We start from the raw sequence: 18,993 nt of genomic DNA, 5'->3' as shown, positions 1-18,993 counted from the left end.
CGTAGTTAAAGATAACATTCAGTCTTATCTTTTACTAAAAATGCTGTTTAATCTGTGAACATGTGTGGCAATTAGAGGATCAAGAAACATCTAAGAAGAATCCTGTGGATCATTATCAGTGGAATAATTTATAGTTCTGTGCCAAACATGCTACTGTTACACATTAAATTGTCAAAGTTAAAGCAGACATATGGTAGGTGCCATTAATCGGACCATCTCCAGGCTTTCAGGTCATTGTGGCATCTCTAAGGGAACAAAAACTTGGAAAAGGATAGGAAGTACCACAACTTAAATCCGCCATTGATTAAATCTTTCCAAAGCAATAAAGCAACTTTACTGACTAACATCTGTCTATCTGTGCTGGATTTGCACAACCCTTTGTCCCTGAAATAATGCCGTGCCTCCCCCTAGACAAAACATTTCAACACTTCAGATTATAATCTCTCGGTCGAACGAGCATTCGGTTATAGTGTGAAGAATGAACACGAAAAGCTGCTTGAGTTGCTTTGATCACAGCGTTTATCTTTCTTCATTTCCTGTTTGGTGATTCTTTTTGATCAGATTATTAACTTTGAAAAGCAGGTGTGGGTTGAGATGCATAGTCTGATTGTGAACTGATAATGTCTCCAGATGAAACGTGTGAAGCCCACAGGTCTGCATAATGAGAAAAGATGTAGGAAACAATTAGATTACCTTCATGCAACATGGGGAACAGAGTTCCCTGCTTTTGTTTACAGCAGATAAAGCGGCGTCTTTAATAGCATTTACCATCTGCTGCTGTTGAATTGTACCTTCAATAGCTACTTTTAGGCCTGTGGCTGTTTGTTGAGTACTTTTTGAATAATAAATTAATCTAGTTGTCCATAAAATGTCAGAAAATAGTGAACTGATGTCTTATATATGTCGATCATCATGTAAAAAACCCAAAGATATTCACATTAACATGATATAAAACAGGCAAAATCAGCAAAATGTTGCATTTGAAATGTTGGATTTTAATTTTCTGCCAATTAACTCTCAAATCTACTTAAACACTGTACTGACCATTAAATCCCAACCTAATTACTACCAGTAATTGAGAATTGATGAGGTTAAAGTAGGTCATTTACCTGAGATATTTTTAGTTTGTTATTTACTGTTTGTTTAATTGCACTTCCTGGACAATCCACTTTGTGGATTAGCCAAGACGATGAAGCATTATTGTTTCAAATGAACTATGCAGTGTATCAACATGTGCACAGTCATATGTCAAATTAGGACAAATGGAAAAAAGCATCCTATTATGTTTCAGCCTCTACAAACACAGGTCATGGTTACTACAGGAACAGTAAAATGTATGTGCTGGTGGGAGAAATGCTTCCTTTGTGTGTCTCTGTGCCCTCTCTATGTCTCTGTATGTTAAATCTTGTAATCTGAGAGCCACTTCAGCACTTCTCCCCCAGACATGTGACATTAACGCTCCATTTGTCAATTCTCAACACACAGCCCTGTAAGGTTAAGGCACACGATCGCACTCTCATCAGAGCAGGGCAGATCTGCTACTGGAAGACTTTCTGACAACAGTTTTGATGGCTCTACATCGTCCGACTGGTTATCACTGAGACGTGATTGATTTTAATCTCCTCTTAACCTGCCAGTCAGCATTTCTGTCATGGCCTAGTTATTTTCTGATGTGTGTCCAAGTCTGCGCGTGTTTACTCATTGTGTACTCAGGGCGCCATTAAGTAATTGGCAAAGCGAGTGCTGTGATATCCAGCTGTGCAAGACAATCGGGCACCTGTGCTGGGTTTACTGATGCTAAATCGGTAAAACGCCACTTTTATCATGAAAATAATCAACAAATTACTACCTACAGTATTTTCAGAAATCACTCAAGTTATCAATAAATCAGTTCAATTTCAGTTTGTTCACTTTGACCAGAAACATGATTTGGGTTTTTCTTCCCTGGGAAAATTTGAACAGTAATTGTACTACAGCTGCATTGAAAAATTGAGTTTTTTGAAAATGACTTTTGATTGTTGTTCATTATTGAACATTTAGTGGTTGAAACCCAATGCTGCTGCTGTCCAGTCATACTGTTTTGAGTTTCGCAGGTTAAGCACTGGGCAGCTCCAGGCTCAGGCTGTGTATCTTCACTGTGTGACTCCACAGCCTTTTGTTTGCAGCTGTCCAAATTGATCCAGAATAAATTGCCAAATGTGGTGCACAACAATCCAGGGGGTTTCCAAAAAGTCAGTAAGCCTCTTGTATTGAAAATAAATGTAGCGTGTTGCTGATAATTCAGTGCAGTGTGAACTTTGTTTCAATGTACACATTTACACAAGATGGTTTTCAGTTTTGGATCAGTGTGAGTGAGTGAGTCAATGTGGCAGTCAGTGTATACAATGGCTGTACCTACATGTTCAAGTTGCTTTGCATTGGAAATACTGTGGTGAGATGATCATCAAATCTGAGTCTGATCCATCCCAAATCCTAAATCAGAAAAGAAGATTAAACTTCTGTGCGCCAAATGCCTTTCTGGTCCGCCCATGAAACAGCTGCAGCCATACTTTGGTTACCCCAGCACTCATTCAACAGGGAGATATAGTTTTTGTCATTTTTTCATGAAATAATTTGAGTATCTGTTGAAGCGACAGGTTGATTAAAAGCATGAATAAATGTCAGCTACTGCTAGAAATGGCAAAATAATAGAAAAATGTACTCATTTTTTTTGTGAGAAATGTTATCTCATTATTGCCCTCCACAGAGAGGCCAGAGGTCACGGCCAGACAGAACAATGCGCCTGGAGCAGGGAGGGAGTCAATGTCTTCCTCAAGGACATTTCAGAAAAGTAGATAATTGATAATTATAGTGCTTCAGCTCAAAAGAGAATAAATAAGCAGATTGTACTGTTGACCTTGTATATCTTAACTTGGGGTGAAGCAACCCTGCTGCCGAACATGAGTTTCTTGAATTGATTGCCATTACTGCTGTAATAATACAAAAATCTTTTTACTTTGGCTGTAGAGCTGGGGGGGGGGGGGGGGGGGGGAGCTGCTCATCTGCGTCTTGTCCCAAACAACATTAATGCTGCTGATGAATTAGGCAGTTGTAGTAGCTGCACATATCAGAAATTAAGAACACATCTTGGAGCCAGAAACGGCAGAGAGATAGCAGCTGGTGCCGAAGAAGGTATTTCACACATATGTTTTCAATACACTACTGTCCACTGTGTTCTCTCTCCAAGGTTGAATTCTTATCTCAACAGCACACGTTCGCCTATTAGCGTCAGCTCCAAGTTGACCTGTTAGCATTTCAAATATAATATTAAAGCTGCAAGCAGTGATGAACGGGCCCTCGCCTCCCCCATGCATGTCGGGCTGTGGCGCAGTTGGAGGGCGTGCAGGTAGACGTCTTCAAACGCAGGGTCTGGCTTGCGTGCAAAATTTGGTGACTTTTGGGGCACGTTTAGGCTGTCAAAAAGGCCATCACTCACAAAAATAATAATCCTTACAATTACAATAGGGCCTCGCACTGGTCAGTGCTCGGGCCCTAATTATACACAAAACAATATATTTATGACGGTTGTTACTTTATAACAGACAACATAATTACTTTGTTGTATAGATGTTTTTTGTGGATTTGGTTTAGGTAGGGGAAAAATGGTTTAAATGAGCATATTTATTGCACAATTTCCTTCAAGTCTGGCAGTGTTTAGCACTTAAGTTTGCCCTTATTATCCATTTTGAAGTCATTGGATCCCAACACCTCTAATTTCATGCAATAAGACCGCTTATTATTAGGAGTAATGTGGCAAGGAAATAACACAGTTTGATTGGCTTTTGTATAAGCGCCCTAAATAGAATTTTCCAGTACACAGTTTGCTGTTGAGGGTTGCAACTACTAATTTTTTTATCAATTCATCTGCTGATTGTTTTTTGGGTTGAATGATTAATTGTTTAATTGTGGTTTATAAATCCTCAGAAAATAAAATACCCATCACAATTTGCTGGAGCACAAGATGATGTCATTATATCTCTTGTCCGATAATAAGTCATAAAAAACAACCCAAAAATCAATTAACTATAATCCAAAACCATGAAAAGCAGGGAAATTCCCACATTTAAGAACCTGCAACCATCAGACGTTTGTCACTTCTGCTTGTTGCTCTTGCTAACCGTCGCGGCTCGATTGCTGAGGAGCTCGAGGAGATGAGTGAAACAGACAGATCAAAATCAAAGGAAAGGAAAAGGAAAAAGAGGCTTTTGGCGAAGCTACAAGGATGACAGCTGGATGAAAAGTGTCGGGTCGAATCTGAATTCTTGCTTGCTGTTCTCCATTCCTCTTCGCACATGTTTAGTAACGTGAGCGTGTTTAGCTTATGATGCTCCTCTCGACTTCTGTCTTTTCTCGAGCGGACCTGACAGTTCAGCAGGTTTAGCAGAGAGATCTTCAGCAGGCACAGCGCTCGGGTTCAAACTTCACTTTACAAACACTGGGATTCTTTTTACAGTTTGGACCCTCGCCAGGTCACCCGCCGAACCACATGGTCACGTCAACAACAAGGCTATCCAAGGATAAATATCTCCTACAGACAAAGAGTGAAGTGTTTGTTTGAATATGGGTGGGCGGGTTTAATTATTGGATGTGTATGAATGAAGGAGCACTAAAAGAATCTGTTGTACTGTAAGCAGAAGCCTACAAGAGGCATGATGTTTCTCCAGTGCAGGCCAAGAGTCTATTTATGTCTGCATAAACACCACTCTTGTTGATATGGAATAGATACATGGAAAGTGCAGCTGTTACATGGCATTATCATCATTTTGCAGACTGTTAACATTTCAAACATGCGTAGAACAAAGATTATTCCTTGGAAATAAGCATTAATTCTACTATTTTTCTCTCTTTGGACATAGGGCTTTCACAGTGAAGGAATTTGCCCTGCAGTGATTCAGTTTGGCTCAACAGCATGGTATGCGGTCTATGTTGTATTTGTGCCATTTTTGTGCGAAAATCCAAGTACGTTAGACTGATACGTGTCGGCTGAATGGAGCAGCACTACCTGATGAACAATGGAAATGCTTTAAATCCTATTGTTGTGGCAGGAAATAATGTTGCCCTTCAGCCAAGTCGGTTTTAAAAGTGGGATTTATGAATGAAGTTTGGCTGGACATGCCTTTTTAGATTGTATGGTTCATGGAAAACTACTTTACCTCACATTTTAAATGGCAGCCTGCTCGGCCTTGTGGTGACCCGACAGAGTTTAAACATAAAAATGAGACCAAATACTCATACAGACATGTTTTTAACGAATGAGCATCAGCACCAACCCCTGGTCAGCTCACCCCAAGCCCAGCTCTGTTATGAGGACTGGGCATCAGGTTAGTAGGCGGGATCTTCTGGAGCCACCAGACTGTACCTGGGGAGCACATGCATTAAAGTGTAAAATGAGACGGGCGTAGATTCCCGAAAAGAAGAAAAAACTTAAACATAGCGTGGTTGTGGCAGTTGCTTACCATCCACTGTGGTTGGCTTGTCTATATCGCGGTATTGCAATCTTATGGTTATTGTGACAGCCCTTATTCTGGGTCATTTTAGCTGGTTAGGTTGTACATTGTGATTGAAGCTTTCATAGAGCAGGTGATAGTGGAAGGTGTTGTTCAGGGTCACAAAGCTCACCTGGCTATGAGAGGAATGTCCTCTTGTTCAAACAGGCCTCTGTTATGTTTGGGAACCTTGACCGCCTGACAGACAACCTCTGGGGGGCTAATGTCAGAGCGCTCAGGTCTCACAGGTTAACAATTACAGCACAAACACACAGTCTGCATGTTCAAACTTCGAACGTTCACCTCTCTCTTTCCCCTTTGTGTTCTTCGTCTTTGTACCCTCCCCACTTGGCCGAGCCATGGCACATCTACCGGTTCCTGCAGTTGGACGGGGACCAACACTGTCCCACTCTGGCTCTAAAGTTTACACAAACTTTACAGCTCGCTTTAGCTAATGGAAAAGATGGGCAGTTTTGTGGACTAATATGGTCAAAGAGGGCTTAGAAACGCTTCTTCCCTTCATGCTAGAATAGATTGTGAGCATGAAGCCAAGCAGCTGCTGCAGAGGCCTCTGGTAGTCTATTTGAAAAGTCAAGGATGTGTCAAAATAAATACACTATTCAGTGTGTTAGTAAGAGTGAGCTGCTGTGTACTTTATCCCACGTGTGGCCTTTTGGCCTCAGGCACCTTGTCTGTATGGTACGCTGTAAGCTTTTTCATTCACTGCGCCTTGTATATAAAGGTACATTTTGTGTCTTTATTTAGAAAAGGGGGATTATTCTAGTAATGGAATATATGAGGCCATTTTTTGTGTTGTTTGACAGTTTGAGCAAGTTTGTTGTAAACCAAGAGAGTCTGATTAAATGTTCATTCCAACTATTTATTATCCACAGTTTACTTTAGGACAAAACATTAAATTGTTTAATGGTATCGTTGTGCTTTAAAGTGTTTTGATTGTATTCGTTTTCTGGGATTTGCTGCTTTTGTTCCATAATATTACATGAGGTATATAAAACAATTATTTAAAAAAACTTTAAAGGTGAAAGGGGAAAATTTAATGACTGATTTTTAGATTTCCTGCCGGCTGGTAAAAATCCAGAAACGGCTCCAAACTTGAAAAGTACAGCTGCTGGACAGAGGAAACATATGAACCAAAAAAAGTGACTAAAATGGGACAGTGATGGCATCAGACTTTATATAAGTAGACCTCAAAACTGTCTTTTTATAATTTCACTGTACGTAGACAAAATTGCCATAGGAAACATCCTCTCTTTCCCGTTTGGAAGAGACGACTTTAGCTGTCTGTTGCCTCAGCCCACTAAACATACTGACCCACAATCTTTGATTACAGCTAAGGACGTGACCTGACTGGGTTAAATTTAGAGATGCGACCCATTGCATATAATGCATTCTGTCCGGGCGAAGCCTCGGACTTATAGGAAATCACTGGGAAAGGTCAAGTAATTGTGGTTATGTTCAGCGGGCTGCCGGTCACCAAGAAAAGACGTCCAGAAATTCCTGCAGGTTGGCGCTGCCTCTGTGGTTATGATACTTGGCATCACAATGCTCGGCACAGCAGGGAGAGTGTCTGTAGAGCTGTTTTTGTGACATGCTGAAGACGGCGTCCTTGTGAGTATCTGGACACCGCGTCTTTATTTGCCAGACGGCAAATAAGGTCTTGTGCACTTTATTCCATTATTCCTGCTCGGAGTGGAGCCAGCAAGTCTGCAGCTGTCTTCTCTCTCACATTGTGTTTGTATATGTGTGCTTGCATGAATAAATAGTTTCTGACTTATCAAACCTGTTTTTGATATTTTAGTGAGATTCGAGGTCTGTCTTGTCTCAAAGTCTCACCTTTTTTCTGTCATGTTTTAAAGAAACTATTCCATGATGTTGCAGCTTTAGCAACAACGTTTCACTGTTAATGTTTGAATAGCTGTAACTGGAGAATCAAACACTGGACATAAAGTTTAATCTGATACCAGATCATGCTAAAGGAGATGACAAAAGGGCTGTAAAATTAAAATCCCCTCAGCCATAGGGACCCCGCTGGATCTTCACCTGGCAGTACAAAACTTTCTGTAATGTGCTTAACCCTATTCAGCAATGCTGTTCATTTATGACAGCTGATCTCTGTATTTCTATCCACAATATTGAGGCAGGGCAGTTGGGCCAACAGCCAAACAGAAGATGAGTTGAATTATTTACATTTCCCACATAACTGGCAAAATTGCAGTTGCTCAAAACCAGATCAAATGTATAATCTTGTCTACCAAGCTACTAAGTTTGTAAGTGAAACTATGGTGCTGAAGACAATCAGGCTGATTGAAGTACTGTGCTCAGCTAATTAATTGAAATCCCTTTGCCTGTCATTCGAGCTGCATCCAGGCCGGGTTACACACCTTTTGATGACTAGTCTGAGGGTTTACAGGAAGTCCTGTTTTTGTTTTTTTTGCCCACGGTGACCAAGCCGGTCTCCCAAACAACAAAAAGGCCTTTGCACAACTCTCACCACGGCCATTGTAAACTAACACACCCCTCTAATCATTACTCGTTAGGTCTTTAGAGGGAAACTGAAGCTGAATAGGAAGGAAGGGGAGATGACAAGGTCTGAATGCACTAATCTGGGCAAATTATGGTCTCCATTTCAAACAACTCGCTCTCATGGGGACCTTATTGTGTAAACGATATAATTAAATCTTTCAGTGGTTGCCCTCCGAGATACGCTGCGTTGTACTTTCCTTCCCGAAATGATGAGACTGCATCATTAACCAATACCAGGGGGCTGAGGGGAAGTACGTAAACATGGAAAACTCACAGGCTTCATAGATTGAGTCTCACGGCTGCTTATAAGTAACAGTTCTACTAATGATGAAATGACCAAGCCAGTTTGTCCCCGGAGGGTTTGAGTGGATCTCATCTAAGAAACATGAGTATTTATAGACCTTACTGTAATTAAATTTCAATTTTAAAGGCATGAATCTGCTGTTCATCTGCGTGTATCTCTGAGAAAACAAAAACATTTTTGTGAATTCCTGTTTACAGTTTTTCTCAATTGCTTACACACGTTTTCTGAAAGCATACCTCATGTTCTCAGAGCTCGACACACACATCCAAAAACACACACAAAAAAACCCCTCCATGAATGGAGGGGTTCCTGCAAAATGATGTTACGTCCTCTGAAAATGGTACATACAGACCATCATACGAATAGACATTTCTAAGAACCAATTAAACACTGATGTGCTCAATTTAAAACACTACTGTGAATGGAAAACACTAGTATAAAAGCCTTATCAGGACACTTATGCTTCACACTCAAATATTAAACACAATACATCCCAACAAACACGAAAACCTATGTGTAAAGAACAAATAATAGATCAATATAATGTTTACTGTAAGAAATTTGCACCTCATCAGCATCAATGGCACTGTTCTCCCTGGTCAAGCAGCGAGGGAAGTATCATCTAGCATGGCAAGTCCAGCCCTGAAAAGCCTCTACAGCTACAGTATATCTGCACATGTGTCTTCCAAAGCAGTAAAGGAAGACCAGTATGGGGATCGCAGTTGTACACCTTCCACCTCCAGTCAGGAAAAAACTCCTCAGTCGGATTAAGAAATGGAGAATATGGTGGGAGATAAAGCATGGGTGGTCAGTGAACCAGTTGCGGACCAGAGCAGCCCAGTGGAAACTTGCTTTGTCCCATATGACAACATACCTGAGCTCTCTCTGGGCCATCTATCTGGTCTGGTGGAACGAGGATGTTGTGTAGTGTGTCCAGGAATGTGATGAGACAGGCAGCGTTGTAGGGGCCAAGGGTGGGATGGTGATGGATGACGCAGTAGCGGTTAAAGGCTGCACACATTGTGATGTTCCGTCCTCACTGGCCAGAGACTTGGACAATGACACGTTGGCCGATGACATTCTTTCCCCCGTCTCGAGGATGAAACCGACCTCATCGGTGAAGATTAATTCATGTTCCACTGCAGCTGCATCTGGATCAAGAACATAGGCAACAATGTCAGAAATAGGAATAGAGCGGTCAATATTGTAAGGTGTAGAACATTACAATACTTTTATGTGCATCTATTATGGGAATATATAGGACTTGTTTTCAAACAGTCATAGCGCCTCTCATTGTGTTCCTATCGAAAGGCTTTAGACCTGTTTCATCCTCATCTGGTTTCAGTGAATGACACGGTCCAGTGTTGATGAACTCACTCTGCGAATATTTAGAATATGTCATAGTTTCCTATATTTACTTCATGGTGTAGTTGTCTAGAACCGTGTAGATGATTTCGGTGTTCTGTTCAGAAGAGAGAAGACGTAAAGATGAAAGTAAAATACTGTGTAGTTCCCATATATGACATACATGAAACCTTCTTTCTTTTGACTCTACTGCAGTCTACCTGCAATACTGTACAACAGTTATGATTGAGTACTGTATTGATACACACTACTACAATACTGTAATTTGATTATGGTTGGTCGATTATGGTTGACCACATGCTCAACCAAAGTGGCCCCAATCTCATCAGAGGTTATGGCTCTCATTGGTCTTGGGCTTCCTCCCCGCCCTCCTCCTCCTCCTCTTTGTACTCTCACTCCTCTTGCTATCTTGGCATCCATTGCTTCAAAACAGAAGAGCTCAGCTGTGACCCTTTTACTGCTGAAGCTTTGATTGTTAATTGAACATTGGTGCAACATGTGTGTGCCCATGTGAGGAGTTGGAGTGGATAGTAGGAAATGAAAGTCTAGCATTTGGTATGGTTGTGCTAAATGTAGAGAATTGTGTGTAGTGTTTTAAAATAAGTGTGGTGTAAAAATGGGCTTGTATGCTGGCAGAATTGGTTCACGGGTTTGCACATGAATAACAGGTTCTGGTCAGTCTGTCTTGAGTAACGGTGTTCGTGTATAAACAGTTGAGGAAAACTGTAAAAGCAGAGAGTGAGAGGGTGAAAACCTGACCTCAGACTTACTGTGTCTCTTTTCCTTCCACAGTACTCTCTGACAGAGGCCAAACTCTGAGGTGGAGGAGGCTGTAAAGAGGCCCTGAAGGAGCCTCCCACCCTCCCTACCTGACCAGCCAAACCCATCAGACAGCCATGGCCCCTCGCAAGCGCGGTGGCAGCGGCCGTGGTGGCCTCTCCTTCATCTTCTGCTGTTTTAACAGCAGCGATCACCCGGAGATCACCTACAGGCTGCGGGAGGACTTCGCACTGCAGGCCATGGAGCCGGCACTGCCGATGCCAGGATACGATGAGCTGGATGGCATGTTCTCCGAGCTGGTGGTAAGAAATTATGCTGCTTTTTCTCGTTAAGGAAACTCAGACTTTTCTTCTTATCGAAATATGAAAATAAATCCAATCAAAGCACCAAAACCAGATGTTTAATATCAAGTATTCCCTTTGTTGCCAAAATCTGATATAAACTTTTAGAAACACATGAATGAACCACACTGTTGAAATGGGCATGCTTTCTCTTTGTGATGAACTGAGCCATGTTTGAGTTAATCCAACCGACCTGCTGCTGTAAATACTCACCAGAGTACAAGATGTGTATTAATCCGCCACTGAAAATAGTCCCCAACAGCTGTACAATTAATATTTGCTTAAAATTACAGTGTCAAACTATTTAAGGAAATTACTTTGCCTTTTAAAAACTCAAAGTTTATTATGTACTATATTTGTGACCCTTTTTGAAAAGATTACATCTTCAGCAAGGGCTCGAAGTACCACATCCAGGATATGGACTAACTCATTACTGGTTTTGAACTTTTTTGAACATTCATAAAATAACACAATAATAACACACGTTTATCCTTTGGGAAAGAGTTTTCTGTTTTCCATATTCACCTGCCCATGAACTGTGATGGAAAAGATAACAAATATAACAAAAGCAAAGCTATGCACATAATTACAATTACAACAATTTAATGTACTTGTGTCCAGTTTTCTGAAAATAAGTATGTTTAAGATCATTTCATTTTTAGAACATAATTTGTAATCAGTTGATTAGCATCCCTCTGTTGATCAGCTCTCTAAAGTTTTTCTCACAGTGTATAGTAGACTACAATGTGGATGTCTTTGTTTAGTATAATTGACCAGGAACACCCAATGAAATCTAAATGCTGCTTTACATCTAACAATTACATTTTGTAACTGATTATCTCCAAATATTAGTGTTTATACAATGTATGTTCAACATCTAGAAATTTTAACATTTTATTAACAACACAAAATATATTTTAAAGTTTTAACCGTACCTCATTGTTTGCCATGAGTGTTACATTTAAAGACAAATGAACTGGCACTTCCTCCCAGTTTACACTAACTTGTGAGTAATGGGGCCTGCCATTCTGTCTCTGTCTTATTGTCACTTCTAATTTGTCGTGCTCTCCCCTCTCCACTGTCCCATTTTCCTCTCCCGTGGTTGCCACAGTAATCTAAGCATGACATTTTTGCACATCAATAGATCTCATTCAGGAACTCTCGATGTCTTGGCCTCCCCCGTCTGCTAATTGCTTGTTTTTGTCTACCACCCTTTATGAAGACATAATTGACTAAGTTGAGTGTGACGACAAGGAGGCTTTCAGTTGCTCTGTTTACCACAAGAAAACAGCCACGTGCTTTTTCTTTTCTCCCAGTATGAGCCTCATGTGCGTGTATAATCAGGACCAGTTTGCTCCGAAAAAAAAGAGTCATGTTGTGGAATAAGTTGTGGCCATCTGCTCCGTTAAGATGAATTAAACCTGACCTTTGAACTTTGAGATTTACTGGAACAGGTTCGTGGAAAGTGAAGCTTCTTCAGAGAGCTGCAGTCAATTGCGTAAAACACGCTGATGCTCCATGAGCTAACGAATCAATAAACATACAGTTGACTTAGTTGCATTAAGCGATTGTAACTGTGCGTGTGGACCTAATTCAGGAGCTTAATCAATAGTCCACACAATCATTTTAGGACATTTGATCATTGCACATATTGATTTACAGGCTTGATGGCTTTAGCAAAGAGCAGCCCCAAAGAAAATTCTCTGGATGAAAAGCAGCCATAAAACATTTAACAATCAATCTGTTGGGTAATGCTCATTAACTTAACCTCCATTTTTTAGCAGCTAAAACAGAATAAACCTGCCCGTTCTTCCTACTGTATCATATGCGTGAAGTAAATGACCTAAAAGTCTTCTCATGAATCTCACCATTGTTCTCCTGAAGCTCATTTAGGTGTAGTTGCTTCAAGATTGGACTAAAACAGAAATATGTCGAAGGTCAGAAACTCCTTGATTTGATTAATTACCAGATTGAGAAGTGAAGGCTCAGAATAAAACTGTTGTATAACAAAACTTCCAAATTCTCTTTGGTATTTAGCCAAACGCTTCCCTGCAGCACCCTTTATGTGCCTCTGTGAAATATCTGTTCTAGATTTGACACATGTTGTTTCCAGATGTTTGTTACCACATGTCGAGCACACAGACCACGCCTTATCTTTTCCCCATTACTCACACGTCTAAAGCCTGGAAGACATCTGATTTTTTAAAAATTCACAAATCATTAAATTTATGATGAGTGCACCCGGTAACGTCTCACTGATCTCGAAGAGGTTTAGCGCAAACTGATCCTGAACTGGAAACAGAGCTCTGGTGCATCTATTCCTGGCACATGATTTTGTTTTGGGGAAAAACAAAATTGATTTATGTAGATATTTTTAAATATACAGCATAGATCATCTGCAGTGAATACTATCTTGTCCATGCAGTCATCAATAAAGATGACTGCATGTCTTTTGAAGACATAATATTTAGAGCTTCTTCTCTTCCCTTCATAACAGTTCTTAACCCTTTTCTTCTATTTTTTCCCCCACTCTGCAGGACGAGCTTGACCTCACAGAGAAACACAGGGAAGCTATGTTCGCCCTGCCTGCAGAGAAGAAATGGCAAATCTACTGCAGCAAAAAAAAGGTAAAAGTCTCTCCTATCTGTCAACCACACAGTGCACAGTGCCAGACTCCATATCAGCTTCCACTACTTGCTGCCGTGGTTGCCTTTCTTGTCTAATATCTGCAAATATCCCAGCTGCCAGGTTTGATTTTTTGATACCTGAAGTGTGTTCTCACAGACTACAAAAACTTCCGTCAACGTCCTTGTGCTTACAAACATGCCCCAGCACGAGTATGTTGTCTGCATATCTGTGGAATGAAGATGATACATTTTTTTCATCTGTGATGTTAAGTGTATATAAATGAAATAAAAACACACGTTTGAATTCAGTAAATACTACTGTTAATGCTTTTGTTCGCAGCGAGTAATGTTCTAAGCAACTTTTTTCCCAAAAAGTGAGGTCAGATTTTCAGTAAAACTGGTTCACAGGTGGTGACCTGCAGTAATTATTTTTTATGCTGTAATAGAGGTTGAGTAAAACCTTAAATGGTGCCCAAGGTGAAGATAATGGAGTGTTACGCAGGAGCCAATCGCAGTCCTGTGACTTTTGTTATTGCCAGTAACAATTGCTTACTAACGGCAACTTTTTTGCACACACATCTCTTTATTAACATTTGTATAGTCCCACATTTATATATTTCAATCCTGTAGAATTTATTGTTTGTTGTTATTTTTTTAAATTATTCTTATTCTTATCCCTGCTTTTGTCCCAGTTATCCTTATTTTTATTCCTGTTATGTCATTTTATTCTGTGTTAATACTAGTGCTGCAAAGAAATGTCCTCCTGGAGATTTACAAAGTACCTGCCCACCTACCAGCAATTAGTTAATTGATCGACCGAAAATGTATTGGCAACCACTTCAATAACTGAATGATTGTTTTGGTCTTTATTTTTAAGCAAAAATACTAGATAGGGCTAAAGGGGCTGGAAGATGGAAAAATCCACCAGCCAAGCATATTTATAAACAGCCAAAATAATAAACGGCCCTGTGTCACACAGACTGTGGCAAGTGACAGTTTAGTTGAGAGCTGCAGTGTTGAGTAGAGGAAGTCTGTACAGTAAACAGTGCAGTAAAACTACAAGCCCTTGAGACGGTCTGTGGCTGCTGCTCCTTCAACTCAGACCATCTCAACACTCAGTACTACAGTTTTGTGACACATTAAAAAACACATACACAGTATAAAGAATAAAATTTGTAATTTGCTCCGAGCCATCATGCCAGATATTTTATTACATGACTATTCCGGTTCAAACTTTTACCCTCCGGAGTGGCGGATAGCCTTCCAAGATTATAAACTCTACCACCATTTGGCACTTGGCAGGTGTTTAATTTCAGACCCTGGTTCCAGCTTTTCTGCATCATACATAAATGATAGTAAAGTTACACTTGGATTAGTTGGATTTTAGACTGTTTAAGATGACAAAATAACACATTTGAAGATGTCGCCCCGAGCTATAAAATATAACAGGTTTCATTTTCAAAAGCGTTTATTGATTAACTGTGAAAATAATCTGCAGATAAATCGATAAATAAAAATATTTGCCCCATATTTATTTCCTACAATATCTAATGTTTGTCTTAATATAATTGTGCTTACAGGCAGTGCTTTTAACTGTTTAAATGATAATGTTGAGACTTCTGCACTGTACCTTCCTCACCTGCTATTATTATAACTCAATACACCACAAAATATACGTCTGTTGTACCACTAAGAGGTTTGTTTATTACATTTGTGTCCTTGTCTGTTATGCATCCCTTCAATCTCAGTCACCTGCACCTTCACTACACACAGTAACAAGACTCTTCTGGCTGATTAAAGCTGCACCATGAATACCTAACTCACTTAAGAGGGTATTACACATGCTGTATGTAAAAATAGTGATGTGTAGAGGGAGAAAGATGAAGGCTAAAGAAAGCCTGTTCCATTAAATAATCCACTAAAAGGGAAAGCAGTTTCAGGAATGATAAAGCATTTTGGTTCTTAGTGACTCATTTTGACTCATTTTCTATCAGATTATAAGATTATTTTCTCATTGTGTCGTCTTCTCTCATTAAAACACAGAAAAAAGCTTGTTTTAGATAATACGCCTATCTCATCAAAGCATTCATGTAGCCATAATACACTGGACAGCTGTGTGACAGTGTCATGTTACATTATGTCTGGTCTTGATGATAAATGCACTGTCAGCTTTTCCTCTTCTCCCTGTGTATTATTTCCCCCTCTGCATGCAGGAAAACACAGACGCCTGTTCTAGTTTAGATCAACCAGAGTTGCTTCCCAGCTACCGCTGAATTTGTCCGCACATTTCTTTACTGCAGTATTTCTCAAGGCCGTAGGTATGAGTGTTTAGGATATCCTGCCCCGACTATTATACAGACAGGGCAGATGCAGATTTAGTAATCTTTTCCTAAATCCGGCAGCAAAGTCAAGGTTTATTGGGATTTAGTCTGATGGAGGGATAGTTGGCATGTCGGTGTACAGCGCATTAAAGTCAGCACAAAAACTGATTTTAATGTAAGTATTACACTGGGTAAAATTATGCAAATCAGTTCAAATAAGTGTTTTTATGTAGTTGAAAGAGTCAAACTTTAAATTGGATTTGCTGTGTGTTTTGTCCTTGTTTGACTCTTTTTGTATTGTTCAAATTAGGTGCAGAAATTAAAAAATGTCTCCTCTTGTCATTGATGACAATCTTTGGGCCTTACAGACATTTGACATATGTTCTGAGACTTGTTGACTAAGTGTTTCATGTCCCCATATACGTCAGACCACCAGACTGAGTGGCACAAAGTAGTACTTTAGCGATTATGGGACTCATGACAGAAAAAAACCCCCACAATGGTCAGAATTGAAGCAGCAGATGCTGAGTTATCCTGACTTTTATTCCTCATATGAGTCAAGCTGTAAAAACACTTGATCCTACGTTTCCCATAATGCAACTCAAAAGAGCCTTTCATTAAATGCTCATGTCTTTCACATTCATGTCCCCAGTTTGTAACACAGGGTTCCTGTTATAAATGTATTGTCTCCAGGCCCAAGCCGAGCCTCGTGACATCATTATGACATCATCAGGGTTATTTCCTTACTTTATAAAAGCTCCTCCAGGGCCGTAGAAGACAGTAGACATGTGTTTTTGTAGGTGTTGTACTAATCATATAGGACTTCAGTCTGAAATTGTGTGTGTGCCTGTGTGTGTTGCCTACAGCTCAGCTTGATTTATAAAGAAACTATGAATTACTTTTGAGTGGTTGAATATGATAAGAGACCACCAGCCATGATACTGGCTTGTGTCATGGCCTCTCAGGTTATAATATATCTGTATTTCTCATTTCAACCAAAAACTCTCACTTTGTTTAAGTACTGATGCACTTACTGCACAGCTTACTTTGGCTGAACACAGCATCCACTCGCCAGCAGCAACAAGGCGAACGATGGTGAGAAAATGATGGAAATGGAGACAGCACGGTTTGTATTTCTGTTTCTGCCGCGTCCTAATTAGTGGCCTCATTAGGATCACTCTCTGGGCCTTGCGTAGCCTCATAAGGTACATGTTTCAGTGTTAGTGTGAAGGTGGAGGAGGGTTTATTCGGACCACATCTTTACAAGAACCATCAACCTGTAGGAGGGAGGAGAGACAGATCACATCGATACTGCTGACTCGGCAGCATGCTCTGGCCCCGACCCAGACAGATACAAACCAAACATCTGAGCTCAGAGAGGAAGGCTGGGTGTGTAGAGAAAAGAGGGAAAGGAAGTGCTCACTTGTCCAAAGCAAACAGGAAGATGTCACTTCCACAGGTGCAGCTTTTGTATGTGACGATAAGGAGGAAAGTGGGGTCACTATGAGGTGGACCCTCTTTTTCGCCAGTCGCCTTTTGGCAAACACGCTCTTCAGAAGTTGGGCTAGACCGGGAGGAGATAAGTCAGTCAAAGCAGCAAAGCTTTAGCTGTTTGGTTTGGCCGGGCAGCTAAGCTGATGAAATCATGCTGCAGAGAATCAATCTTCTTCTTGTCAGCTCTCTTCTACATTTGCCAAGAGGCAGATTTACTGATCTGGTTGTTAGCAGAGATTTTGCAGTTAAGTTTCAAATATCATCACACACAAAAAAAAGTGTTTAACTTCTGAGAGGACAGAGCTGTAACTGTCCTATTACCCCTAAATATCTAAGATTGATTCCTGCACCCCTGTGTCTTTATTTCCTAATGCGTCTTTGATCTTCACTTTCTCAATTGTGGAAAAAATAAATCCCCCTTAAATACACTTCCCATTTTCCTCTCTCATCATTACCCTAAATAAACTGTAGACATGTCAGCGTTTGAAGAGGGAGCTGAGCTCTGAAAGAAGTTGAAAGACTTCTTAAGATGCAAAAAGGAAGCAGTCCCACCTCTGCGTCTATTCCACTAATGGACTGAACTTCTTCCAGCACCCTGCGGGTCAAGTTGGCAAGATCTGACCTTCCTGTCGCTGTACGATCCCCGTGGACCAGCCAAAGCCTGCATTTTCAGTCAGAGCAGCCAAGTCTCTGCAGGCCGCTTTATTAACTGACGCCCAATTAGTTTCTGATGGTCACAGCTCGCTTGTGCTTAATGGAGCAAGAGTTAAAACGAAGGCCGGGGGGCCTTTTATGTACAAGCCAAGTTCAGGGTCAAGTTATTTTCTCCTCAGTGTTTCCTTCAAGTTAAAAAATTAAATCATCTTAGAAATGTGTTGCAGTTATTTTTCTTTACTGTTAATAAAAAAGTGCCTGTCAGGAGATTAGCATAAGTCAAGGCCTGTCCTCAATCTACAGTTGAACATTCATTTGCCATTCTTGAGATTTTCTCAAGCAGCTGTGCTCTCTTTTCCGACTTCTCACTGAAACTTGAATGCCGGAGGATAAAAATGGGCCTTATATCTGTGTCGTCCTACTTTGAGCTCTTGATCCACTTTTGGCTTTTGGCTATTTATGAGCCGGACCTTCTGTTGCTTGTGTGTCTGTCAGAGCTAATGAAGTGAAAAATGATGGTATGAAGTTCTCCGTCTGCTTTGTAGTTACACTTTGATGTCTTCAGACATGTGACATGAACCAAATAACAACTCGTCCCCTCATGTGACTTTCTGAAATATTTCCTTGAAGCATCAAGTTCTCGTGTAACATTTTCCAATCCAGATCAGGCCAGTTAATATTCACAAGCCGGTCATTAAGTGAACAAATCTTTTTTCTTTATATTCTTAAAAAAGAAAGCCTACCTGTGTCACTTCACACAATCGCTCACTCTCTGTCATTCTCTGTTTTTCAGGAACAAGAAGAAAACAAAAGTGCGACTAGTTGGCCGGAGTACTACATTGATCAGCTCAATTCAATGGCAGCTGTAAGTAATCACTTGAGCTTTTTTCGTTTTTAGAAAATAATAATGGTTATAAAATATTCCTGGAAATATTCCTTCCTGAGGTTTCTCGCTCTCTCTCTTTTTTTATTTTTTACTTGTTCCAGAGTTTTTCCTCATCCAAATTGAGGGTTTAAGGTTTTAAATTATAAAGCCAA

At 40.3% G+C, this 18,993-nt stretch overlaps 1 protein-coding gene across 2 annotated transcripts in view; it reads left to right on the top strand.

Annotated features, from left to right (window-relative positions):
* Window positions 1-18,993, top strand: part of LOC133997165 (disheveled-associated activator of morphogenesis 1-like) — a 50,107-nt gene that overhangs the window by 18,468 nt on the left and 12,646 nt on the right. For both annotated transcript variants that reach the window (XM_062436703.1, XM_062436702.1), the window contains 3 exons: window positions 10,531-10,820; window positions 13,397-13,486; window positions 18,749-18,820. In XM_062436703.1, the coding sequence (XP_062292687.1) occupies window positions 10,635-10,820; window positions 13,397-13,486; window positions 18,749-18,820 (348 nt within the window). In that variant the 5' untranslated portion in view covers window positions 10,531-10,634. The remainder of the gene's footprint in view (window positions 1-10,530; window positions 10,821-13,396; window positions 13,487-18,748; window positions 18,821-18,993) is intronic.

This window comes from Scomber scombrus, chromosome 17, assembly GCF_963691925.1.
Source record: "Scomber scombrus chromosome 17, fScoSco1.1, whole genome shotgun sequence".
Classification (NCBI taxonomy): Eukaryota; Metazoa; Chordata; class Actinopteri; order Scombriformes; family Scombridae; genus Scomber; species Scomber scombrus.
The sequence above is the reverse complement of the archived record's forward strand: the minus strand, read 5'-3'. Positions and strand labels throughout refer to the sequence as shown.